Source organism: Tenrec ecaudatus, chromosome 11 (genome assembly GCF_050624435.1).
Source record: "Tenrec ecaudatus isolate mTenEca1 chromosome 11, mTenEca1.hap1, whole genome shotgun sequence".
Lineage (NCBI taxonomy): Eukaryota > Metazoa > Chordata > Mammalia > Afrosoricida > Tenrecidae > Tenrec > Tenrec ecaudatus.
In genome coordinates this window covers 87,766,054-87,777,955 of record NC_134540.1, presented here as the reverse complement: position 1 = coordinate 87,777,955, position 11,902 = coordinate 87,766,054, and the positions used below count along the sequence as shown (strand labels likewise).

Here is an 11,902-nt window from a genome sequence, read left to right as displayed (position 1 = left end):
GCCCTTGGTCGGTGGCGCCTCGGAATGCAGACGGAAGCGCTAGAGCCCCGAGCCCGGGGGAGGGCCAGTGTGTGCCAGCGGGTGCGAGTGTCTGGGTGAGTGTGTAAAATGGTGGGGAGCGGGCGATCGGGCTGCGGGGCGCATGCTCACACGCCGCTCGTGACGTGCGCGGCCCCAAGAGCAGGAGAGGATCAAAGAGCCACAGCTCTGGGAGGGGAAGGAGAGCCGAGGAGGAGGCGGAGGAGGAGGGGGGGGAGGAGGAGGAGGAGGGTGGGGAGGAGGAGGAAGAGAGGGAGGTGGGTTGGTCTGGTCTGAGCTCAGCGGGAGCCGGAGCCGGAGCCAGAGGCACAGCCACCCAAACAGGAGAAGGAGGGCGCTGGGGAGCCCGCAGCCTGCCGCGCCAGCGCCGGAGAAGCCGCCCTCGGCGCAGCGCCCCGTTCGTGCCGCGGGCGCCGCGCATCTCCCGGAGCCGCGCAGGGGGGCATGAGCCGGGAGGGCCCGCGGCCGCCCCCAGCACCTCCCGCCCCGCACGCACATGTGCCGACTGCCGCGCGGGCCGCAGCGGGCGTGATCGGAGCCGGCCGGCCGCGGGACCGAGCGCCAGGCGGGGACCCCCAGACCCCCGGCAGGTAGAGGAGCCGGCGGCTGGCGCGCGCGTCTCTTCCCGCCCGGCGCCTGACGGCAGCCGCTCTCCGGGGCCAGCGAGTCCATGGACGCGCCGAGACCGAGGAGGGAGCGGTAAGGCGGCGCGGGCGGCAGCGAGGGAGCGGGCGGCGGCCGAAGGAGCCAGCGACCCCGGCGAGCGCGGCTGCGGTCGGGAGCCATGGACTGCAGCCTCCTCCGGACGCTGATCAACAGATACGTGAGTGCGCCCTTCCCCACGCGGGCGGGGAGGCCGGGGTCTGTGCGCTGGGTGGGGCGCTTCGGAAAGCGGGGAAGTTGGGGACTGGACGCCTTTGCACTCCGGCTCGCTCTCTCTCCGACGCGGGTTCGGACCCGACTTGCCCAGGCCGGCTGAGGCTCCCTCAAGCGAGCCCCCGCGGCTAGCCCCGGACCCTCTGGCGGGCGGTCAAGCCCCAGCGTCCTGTAAAGTCTAGAGTAGCTTTTGTGACTCTCGCGGGACTTGTCCCGGGCTCCTGAGGGGACAAGTAGGTTGCTGGGGAGGGACTGCAAGGAATGTGCACCTTCAGGGCTTCCTATACCTGGGTCCAGGTATTCTCCATCCCCTTCTGCGACCGCTGCCTCCGCCCCCACCCTCCTTGATTATCCCACTCCAGCAATTTGATTTCTGATAATCCCCACCCAGTGACCGGGCTGGGATCTGAGCTGTCCCAGCCGACCTGCCCCCAATAGAGAGCTGAAATCCAGTGGAGGACACCAGTTTTGGGAAAAGTGTTTAGATTCCACTTGCAGGCAGTTATATACCTGCACCAGGGCGAATGGGTTGAAGAAGACGTGTTCCATTTCTGCAGAAAAGGGCAATGCTTTTAAAAAGAGAGAGAGGGGCGGGGGAAACACCCAATAAAACCACCCCAAAAAACCACCAAATCTACCTACCACTAGAAGATTCAGAACTGAAGTTTGCCATATGGTTGCCTGAAAGTAGCCAATCAGAATAGAGGTCCAACGTGTCTTCTGGTTGCTCTGGAGTCCACCTGCCTGGGAGGGCCGAGCTTTGCTCTGTGTTGCTCAGAGTTGTAAGATCAGGAGAGAAGGCATGCTTGGAGGGGGCAGAGGAAGTTGGTTTGGTTTTCCTTGAAACAGAAGAAACTGGGATTAACCTGTGCGACAGTCATCACTGATACTAGGCATACAAAGTGGTGTGTGTATACAACAACAAGAGAAAGAAAATTGTGGCGAGAATAGTTGATCCCTGCCTCAGGCTGTTTAACAAAGGTTTTCTTTATTCCAAGGAGGCTGAATGCACAGAGTCAGTCACAGGTTAGAGAAGTCTCATGCACTCGCCTGAGAGGAAGAGGGCATCATTCATGTAGATACTTTGTGTCTTTCTTACCGTAAGGTTTACCGTGGGTAGTCTTTCCTATTTATAAACTCTTTGAAAAGGAGCAGTTGGCTGAAGATGAAAGTGTTTCTTTTTACCCAGGGCAAAACCAAATCAATGATTTTTCCCTTGAGTTGATTCAATAGCCAAGAGATGTTGAGGGTCCACTTTAAATGTGCCTTTCGGTTAGAAAGCCAGCCTCCTGAGAGGCTTTATTTAAGTGAAGAGAATCCCCCTGTAGCGTTTCTGCTTTGAAAATCTCAGGTTCCAGCTCTGGTTCTTGAGCCCCACATGCCCCTTGCAACGTACACATCCTGGGACACTGGAATCAGCCACTGCAGGGGTGGGTAACTAGATATCTACTAGAGAAAACATTTTATTGTGCAGGGACAGTCTGTTCTCAGCTGTGTCGCTCAGAGGTGTGGGTCTTAGGCACATTTGGAGGGGACTTTTAAAAGGTCATGGGGGAAAAAAAAGAACTTGAAAGATAATGGGATTTTTCCATAACTTGTTTGAAGGAGTCTCATATTTTACAGCCTTGGCTTCTGAACGTGGAAAAGGAAGGGCGGAACTAGAATTTATTTACAACACGCTTACTGGTTTTCTAGTTAATTCCAGCTCTTTTCCCACTCCTGCTTCAAAGGGGTGGGATTGGAGAGACAGGATGGGCAGTTTCCCTGGCGATGAAAGATGGATGGATCATCTTTCTTCTGATCCTGTAGGAGGCTCACTGTTCTCCCTGAGTGGGTCTTATCTTCCCAAACCAGTTCCTGACCCTGAGACGCAGAGGCATGCCCCATTGGCGTGCTCGCTTTCATTCCTTATTCCTCCAGGCCCTCAGCTCATTGATGTTATTTTCATCCACATGCATTTCATGTAATTTAACATTTTCAAAGTTGCCTCATAGTTTGTTTAATGGACTTATGAAATCAAACTTTTTCTCCCGTTTAAAATAATTTTTTTAACGGACTTTTTCAGCATCTACCTACTTGGCCACATCACCTGTAAATTAATCTCACACATTTCATTTGGGAACTTACGTACCCATCACCTACAAAACCATCCATTTCTGTGATGCTAAGTATGTTTCTATGCTGTGACGCCAATCTGAGTTTTTCCAGAAAGAACCATGTTCTGTTGTCTTGTCATTTTGCGACCTGTCAATAGGTAGGTCTGAATTATATTTTATCTGGCTAGAGGAATCAAAGCAAAACGGTGGTGGAGCATTCCTACTTCCTGGTAATTTCCTTGTGCGGTCTGTTTTATGAAGAATGACTAAGGGGCTCATAACCTATCTAGTGTTCACATAGAATTCCTAGGACAAAGAAAAAAAACTCCTCAGCTCCTTCGGCTGCACTGAGTTTGTCAAAAGATAAAGAGAGCCTTGGAAACCATTGCTGTAGGTACTTCCTTCTGGGCTAATTCCAGAGAGAGAAAATGAGAGCCTTCTTCTGTTCTTTGGAGGCAATGTATATTCTAAAGCATCTATGTCTGACTATTTAGATGGACATGAGCCCTACAAGACATTTTATATTTAAAAATGACACAATTCTTATGGATTTTAAGGTAGTTAACTTGTTGGTAGTTTGACTTACATTTTATAATCATTCTTTCCCACTCCCCCTTGTTGTTGTTTTTTTTAAGAAGTGGATGATGTTTCTTTTTAAGAGCTGTGAGGTGGGAAATGAGGCTATAAATAAATAATAATAGCTTTGGTTTTCATAGTGGCCCTCTAGGACAAAGTAGAACTGCCCCTTTGGGTTTCTAAAACTGTCCATCTTTCCAGAAACACAAAGCCTCATCTTCTTCCTGAGGAGTGGCTGGTGGTTTCAAACTGCTGACCTTGTGATTAGTAGCCCAACACAGTACCCAATGTGCCACAGGGTCGCTGTGAGTTGGAGTGGACTCAATGGCAGTAGAGGGGAAAAGTTTAAATTCTGGGAGGTATCAATATATCTTCATGCCTTAGAATGTAGATGCAAAAACCATATTACTAGACTTTGAAGCTTGCCCTGGATACTTTTAAATTGTGTAACCCTGGGCAAATTGTTTTAGTTCTTTTGTGACTCAGTTTTCTCTTCCTAGGATAATCATAGCTATTAGGTTTGTGTAATGATAAAATAAGCTAACACAAACAACTGATAAAAAGGGAGCCAGACCCCAAGCAATTGCTTAGGAAAACTTTCACTGTCACTGTGAGCAGACTATGGGGGTCAAAGGAGAGAGCAGGCAGGTGTGGGCACATGGTACCTGCCTGTCTGTATGTTGGCTCCCAATCAAAATTGGCCCCCAGGGACCCGTGAGGTTACCATTGAGAGGTCAGCTGAGCGCCTTGCTTTTGAGGACTGTGAAGGTCCCAGATGGGTTTTCTAAACACTTGAAAACAAAAGTATGCAAACGGGTGAACAGTCTAAGCAAAAAAGTCTGCAGGGCACATTTGACCATAACTTTCATTTTAAGGGCACCCTTAAAAATCAAACTTTAAAATAACCTTGTGGATATTATGCTGCTCTCTCTTTCCACAGGTCACATTGTGGAGATTTGGCGCTTTCTAGTTCCACAAGAAGCCTTTCCCCCCTCTTATTTTTTCTTATGTCCGTGTGATTTGTTTCTGGTAATTCAGCCTTCAGTAATAGGGTGATCCATTCATTGGTTGTGCTCTGGCTGCTGTCACCATTGCTATTTGTCCTGCCTTTTCAATTTCTCTTCCTGGTATATTTCTAACATTCTGAGATTGCAAACAGTTACACTGTAGCTTTCTTTATAAGAGAAACATAGACTTTTGTCCGCCCTGGAGAACTTCAAATCTTGCTATATTGTTGCTTTGTGTTAGCTACATTGGGGTGGCTGCCAGCCGCATGGTGGGTGACCCTATGCATGCTGGGAGGAACTCTTGTGATCTGTAGAGTTTTCGGTGGCTGATTTTTAAGAAGTAGAGTATCCCGGCTTCTTCCTAGTCTGTCTTAGTTTGGAAGTTCGCCTGGAAACTGTTGAGCATCATAGCAGCACACAACCCTTTACTGACACAGAGAGGTAATAGCTGTACTCTACGGGTAGTGGCAGGGGGGAATTGAACCCTGGTCTCCCCCATAAAAGGTGAAAATGCTATCACTGAACCGTCACTATCTCATTGCCACACGAATAGTGTTTTCAGTCTTCTCAAAAGTGGGAGAGGCTAAATGCAGGCACAGGCGTCTGCTTCTAATTCTTTATTACCAGGTGGTTTGTAACATTAATGGTACTGTTCTAAAAGACAGATGCATTCATTGAACTCAATTACGCCAGTCCTTTACACAGCTCAGACTCCCAGTGCTCTAGATTTCGAGAGTTGTCCTTCCTAACTCAACTCTGGATGCTGCCGTGGGGCCTTCTCCGTCTTCAGTTCTCGGAGTCTTTGCCCCAGTCCCGGGGTTGAAGCACCTTAAGCTCCTGAGCCTGAGTGTTTCACATAGTTGGCCCCTTAGGTGCAGAGTCTAAGACCAGTCGCTGGTATGTCTGATGTGTGGGGGGGAGTCTACCGTACAGACTCGTAAAATGTTTATAGTTAGCAAAAGTTTAACAAGGCAGCACGTGAAGTGAGTTTACCTGTCTTGGTTTTACCTGTCTTCTGGAGCGTGTGTGTTTTCACTGGGCAGTTGAAAGCAATGGGCCTAGATAGATCAGTTCATCTTTATACTCTAATCTGGCTCATTGTTCTTTGGAACCCTATTTAAATAGACATTTAATAGAGGGTAAATTTAATAAGTTTAATAACACGGGGGGGGGGGGGAGAAAGGCTTTTGTTGACATTGCTAGGTGCTGCTGCCCGCAGTTAAAGTTCCCATGATGTGAATCATGCCTTTGGCTTGCCAGTTACCATTGTGTTGAATGCACTGGTGAGCATGCATCATTGCCAAACGCACAGACAAATTCCCAAACCCAAAATACAAACTCTTCCTTGGAGCTCGGACTTTTAAGAGACACCATGTTAATAAATGAGGGTTAGAATCCTAAAAAACTAAACTAAATGCAGGCCCCAAATGCTGCTTATTTGCAATGAAAATCAACAGAAAGCATTCTTTCTAGGGCTAGAAATGCCACAACATGGGAGAAGGATTTTTTTTTTGCTTTTCCCTGAATGCTCGTATCCTAGAAATACACAGTTGTCTTGGTAGTTAACAGGTTCCACATTAGGGTTTCTTGAAGAGGCCTTCTTTTATAATCTAACGTGGTTGGCTGCTAACCACAAGGGTAGCAGTTCAAAACTACTAGCTGCTGCACGGGGGAAAGATATGGCTTTCTATGCTCATAAAGAGCTACGGTCTCTGCTTTTCACAGGGCACTTCTACCTGCCCGCTGGTGTTCTACGAGTCAGCATGCGGTGAGTTTGGTTTCTTAGCTAGGTTTTCAATTCTGTCTCAGCCACTGATTACGGTGCCTCAGGAAGACTAAGTAAGTTCTTCAAGGTCTGTTTCCCCATCTGTAAGATGAGGGTTAGTCGTGGTACCTGCCTCATGAGGTCACTGTCAGGATGTAAAGAGATGCTTTGTATAAATAAGCCAGCCCCGTGGTTGCATGTGTGAGGCGCTCACTATGAGAGCGCTTTCTACCACAAATGCGGATTTAATGCAGATTTAATGCAGCGTGAGAATCCTTTTGCACTTCTTGAGGAGACTGCTCCTAACTTTCACCTTCCCCAACCTCTAATACCATTCCTCCTTTCCCTGTGACCACCCGATGGCCTTGCCACGTGCTTCATAAGAACAGAAGCCGTTGCCAGGGAACCCCCCTCTCCCTCCCGTGCCCCCAACCCACCAGCCCTGTATGTTTGTGTCTAGTGTCGCTCCTTCTTGTCCAGGCCCTTTCTCTTTTTCGCTGCTCCTCCACTTTACTAAGCACGATGCCTTTCTCTTGGGGACCGGTCTCTCCCGATAGCATGTCCAGAGGACATGTCTTCTAAGGAGCGGTCTGGCTGTTCTTCCATGACAGATTTGTTCTTTAGCAGTCCATGGTACTTTCAGATTTTTTTTCACCAGCATCATACTCCAAAGGCCTCTATTTTGCTTTGGTCTTCCGTATCCAGTATCCAACTTCCACATACCTATGAGGCCATGGAAAATACTATGGCTTGGGGCAAGTGCACGTCGTCCTCAAAGTTACAGCCTTGCTTCTTCACACTTTCAAGAGGACCCAATGCAACGTGCCGTTTGAGCTCCTGCCTGCTGCTTCCATGAGCATTGGTTGTGTATCCAAGCAAGACAGAATCCTTGACAATCTCACTTTTAAAAAAAGCCATTTTATTAGGGGCTCATACAACTCCTATCACAATCCACACATACATCAATTGTATAAAGCACATCTGTACATTCTTTGCCCTCATCATTTACAAAGCATCTGCTCTCCACTTAAGCCCTTTGCATCAGGTCCTCTTTTTTCCCCCTCCCCCTCCCCCTTCCCTCACGAGCCCTTGATAATTTATAAATCATTGTTTTGTCATATCCTGCCCTGTCCGACATCTCCTTTCACCCCCTTTTCTGTTGTCCGTCCCCCAGGGAGGAGGTCACATGTAGATCTCTGTAATCGGTTCCCTCTTTCCAACCCACTCACCCTCTACCCTCCCAGTATCACCCCTCACACCCCTGGTCCTGAAGGAATCATCTGCCCTGGATTCCCTGTGCCTCCAGCTCCTATCTGCACCAGTGTACAACCTCTGCTCTATCCAGACCTTTTCTTTGTTCATCTTGATGTCTCCTTGGTCCCACTGTGAGGGGCTGGGTGCTCGCTACATAGAGTTGTGATTCACATTGAAGATTGCCCTCCAGGGTCTTCATCAGTAGTGTCTCAAGTCCTCCCTCTCAGCAAGCAAGGTGGTGTCATCTGCCTATTGCTGGTGGTTAGTAAGCCTTCCTCCGGGGCTGATGTCAGGGTTAGTAGACCACAGTTTTAGCGAAGACTTTGAGGGAGTGAGGGATTTGGCTCGAAGGCTTTGGGTAGATGTGGCCAGGCAGAAAGACTGACAGAACCAAGCAGGGCAGGAACTGTGAGTTACCTTAAGGCTTTCTTGAAAGGCTTGCCACTTTCCCTTCGCTGGGTCCTTTTCTGGCTCCCCTGCCTTCACAGAGGTCGCCCTGGGGCTCAGTGCTTGTCCCCCCTCCTTTCGCTGACAACGCCTCTGCCAGGAGGACTCTAAGTGTGTGCTGGGACATCCCACATCTATTTCTGTATTCTGCTTCCTTCTGTGTGCCAGGCCCCTAGTTCCAGATGTCTGCAACCTTTCCTGGCACAGTTAGGAACCAGTAAATAACCCAAGGAATGAATGATTACCTTCTTATCACGGTTGGTAATAAAAAGACCTATGAAGGTGCCCTGGGGTGATTCTGCAGGAAAATTCATGCTATTTCCAAGGACCTGAGTGATTAATGGCAGTCTTAAAACAGGTTTAATGTCATTCGAAGACTATCAGATTCTCTTTGCCTGGTATGTTTCGTAACGCCATTCAAGTGAGGAAATGGATGGGGAGCTTGAAGGTATGTCGTCGCTCAACCTCATTTAAACACAGGTGCACGAAGGGAGGAAGGAGTCTCGGCACCCAAGAACACAGAGTAGCTGAGGCTCCCTTCCTGGTCTCTTACGCCACTTGTGGGGCTGACCTGGCCGGGCCTCGTAACTTCAGTGTGAGTTGTTTCCCTGTATTGTGATCCAGGGCTCCTGTGTCGATGGCGGGTTCATATTTGCGGTAACTGAGGTCCTAGAATTTGTTTCCTTCTTTCCCGTACACATCCCTTGCCCTCTTGGACCTGGAGCAGAGAGAAAAAACAATCCACAGTGCCTTTAGCCTTGACATCTAGGTCAAGGATTCTTAACAGGCCTTGGATGGGATCAATAACTGCTAAGACAATAGACAGAGCTTGTTTCATGTGTACTTTTTGCTTTCTTTCTAGGAAGTTGCCAATTTTCTTGTAAATTTTCAAAGGAGTCACAGAGAGAGAGAGAGAGAGAGAGAGAGAGAGAGAGAGAGAGAGAGAGAGAGAGAGAGAGAGAGAGAGTTAGAGACTTCTGTCCTAGTACGTAAGTAGGAAATTGGCCCTGGGATGTGGCATTTGGCTGCATAGTGGCTTCACAACTCTTTGGATTTGTTGGCAGTGTTCAAATACGGGGGGTGCGGTGGGGGGGTGGTCTACTTCAACACCGACAGTTCTCCACGGTTCAAGAGATCGTGTGAACTGGCAATCCTGAGCTGGCTTCCATGATCAGCAGTGGCCGTTTGTGGAGGTGCACTGTTGTCTTGCCGCTTCTCTCACCTGACTTGCTGGACGCCTTGGCTCCCTGTTGCTTCTGAGCCCGTGACCCCTGCCCTATCAGCAGACAAGTTCTCCTGGTTTCAGACACGGCCATTTTAAAGCACAGGTGCACATGTTGTTGTTCAAGTTTCTGAACTGTTGCCCTGTCTGCCTTTTTGGCTTTTGTCTGCCGCTGTGCTTTCTTTGTTTATAATGTACACGGCTGTGATTGCCAGGCAGCTGACACCTTAGCAAATGATGACTTTAGCCACTGCACCAATCCAGGGTAAAACACTCAGCTGCTAACCAACACGTCCTTGGTTTGAATCCACCAGCCCCTCCCAAGGAGAAAAATCTGGAAGATTGCTTTTGTAAAGATTTATAGCCTTGGAAATTACACGGCACAACTTTCCCTTCTACCCCGGTGGCAGTTTGGTTACCCATTGTGCTGAGATCTGCCTGGTCCTCATTCTAAACCACCGGCAGCTCTGAGAGAGAAAGCCTGGGCTTTCTAGTCCCATAAACAATTACAGTCTCAGAAACCCACCGGCTCTTTATGAGTCAGCACTGACTCGCGATGGCAATGAGAGTTGACTTGATGACAATGTTTTTTTGTTTGGTGGTGATGATTGCACAAGAAAAGTGCAGGCGGGTATTTGTTTGTTGCTGTCTGGGGCTGTCAGGTTGGTTCTGACTCATAGTGACCCGAGATACAACCAATGAAACCCTGCCCAGTCTTGGACCGGCCCCCCAATCACTGCTGTATCTCAGTGCATGGCTGCAGCCACTGCGCCAATCCATCTCCTTGAGGCCTTACTCTGTGTTGTAGACTCTCTAGTTTGCCAAGTGTGATGTCCTCCTCCAGGGATTGGTCCCCCTGGAAGACATGTCTACAATATATTAAACAAAGTCGTGTCATCCTCATTCTAAAGTATATATGACCGCATCTTGTAAGATAATTTGTTTATTCTTTTTTTTCTTTTAAAAAATCATTTTATTAGGGGCCTATACAACTCTTATCACAATCCATCCATCCATCCATTGTGTCAAGCGAATTTGTACATTTGTTGCCATCATCATTCTCAAAACATTTTCTTTTTACTTGAGCCCTTGGTATCAGCTCCTTATTTTCTCCCCTTCTTCCCCACAATTTGTTTATTCCTGAGGCAGTCCATGGAATATTAAATATTTTCCCCAACATCATAATTCAAAGGCACCAGTTCATCTGTGCCAGTTCATCTGTGAGGATTTTTGTTTTCTTAAATTGAGGTGTGACCCACACCGTGGGTTGTGATCTTTGATCCTCACCAGTAAGGGCTTCAAGGCCTCCTTGCTTTCAGCAAGCAACGGCGTGTCATCTGCATATTGTAGGCTGTTAATAAGTCTTCCTCCAATCCTGATGCCATGTTCTTCTTCAGATAACTCAGTGTTAGTCTGGGTAGACTAGAGAAACAGATTCATAAATACATATGTATATGAGAGTTTTATATAAAGGATAATTGTACATTGAGAAAACAACCCAGTCCAGTCCAAGGCCATAAGTCCGATATTAGCCCATATGTCCAATACCAAACTCTAAAGTCCGCTTCACACTCACGAAACACGGGCAGTGAAGCTAAATGCAGGACAATCACAAGCCAGTGGGTAGAAAGTCTTTGGGTCCAGAGGCATTGTAAGCATCCCAGCGTTGGCAGGGGTCTCTCTCTGGCTTCTCCGGCTTCAGAGGTCTGGTTGCGTCCATGTGGCTTGTCCGGCTCAGGGCACTAGGGTAGTTCCATGTGTCTTGTCAGCTGCAATGTCTCCCAGGGAGTGAAGTAGTGAGTGAGAGTCTCTCCTGCCTCCAAGGAGGAAATACCAGATTTCCCAGAATTCCCAGGAGAAGGCCATGCCCACACAGAGGCCTCATTGGCTATGATCTGATTGACAAGCTAGACTCCAGCCCTCCATTCTTAATCCTCAAATTGACAAATGATTATATAACTACCACACTCAGTTTCTTGGATTTTTTTTTTTTTCATGTCTATCCTGAGCAAAGCACTTTCCAGCACTATTTAAGGGAGGACAGTTTTGCTTGCATATCCTATGGGGTGGGAGTCGGGAACATAACAGATTAGGCATCCAAACAGGACTGCAGGCCTCTCCTCCTGTGATGCATTTGTTAGTCACTTGGCTTTTAACCAGAAGGTTGGCTGTTTGAATCCATCTGCCCTGGTGACACAGTGGTTAGATATTGGAGTGTTAACCACAAGGCCAACAGTTCAAAATCACCAGCCATTCCTTGGGAGAAAGAGGGGAATTTCTACTCCCATAGAGAGTTACAGTCCTGGAAACTCACAGGGGCAGCTCTACTCTGTCCTGCAGGGTCACTGGGAGTTGGAATCGTCTCCATGGCAGTGAGTTTGGAGGTTTTGAGTGCTATTCCTATATAATAGTTAAGTACTATTCCTATATGATACAATGTAGCTATATAATACTGACATGATTTAATGATAATGAGTTAGTTTATTGTGCCAACCTGGCTGATAAACACATGTGGGGTTAATTGAGGGGCAGAGGGATAAGTGGCCCAGTGAGCCTCGCCTCCCTTGTTCTCTGGTCTCTTGCTTTCTGATGGTCAGATTAGGGTGCAGCTACCTTAGCA

The 11,902-nt window shown here is 48.2% G+C and overlaps 1 protein-coding gene across 7 annotated transcripts in view; it reads left to right on the top strand.

The window, feature by feature from the left end:
• The first annotated feature begins 313 nt into the window (after positions 1–313).
• ATP11A (ATPase phospholipid transporting 11A) overlaps positions 314–11,902 on the top strand; it is a 224,818-nt gene continuing 213,229 nt past the window's right edge. For 6 of the 7 annotated variants that reach the window (XM_075563411.1, XM_075563409.1, XM_075563408.1 and 3 more), the window contains exon 1: positions 315–862. In XM_075563411.1, the coding sequence (XP_075419526.1) occupies positions 824–862 (39 nt within the window). In that variant the 5' untranslated portion in view covers positions 315–823. Of the gene's footprint in view, positions 863–11,902 lie in introns of all 7 variants that reach the window. The other variant, XM_075563407.1, reaches the window with a different exon arrangement.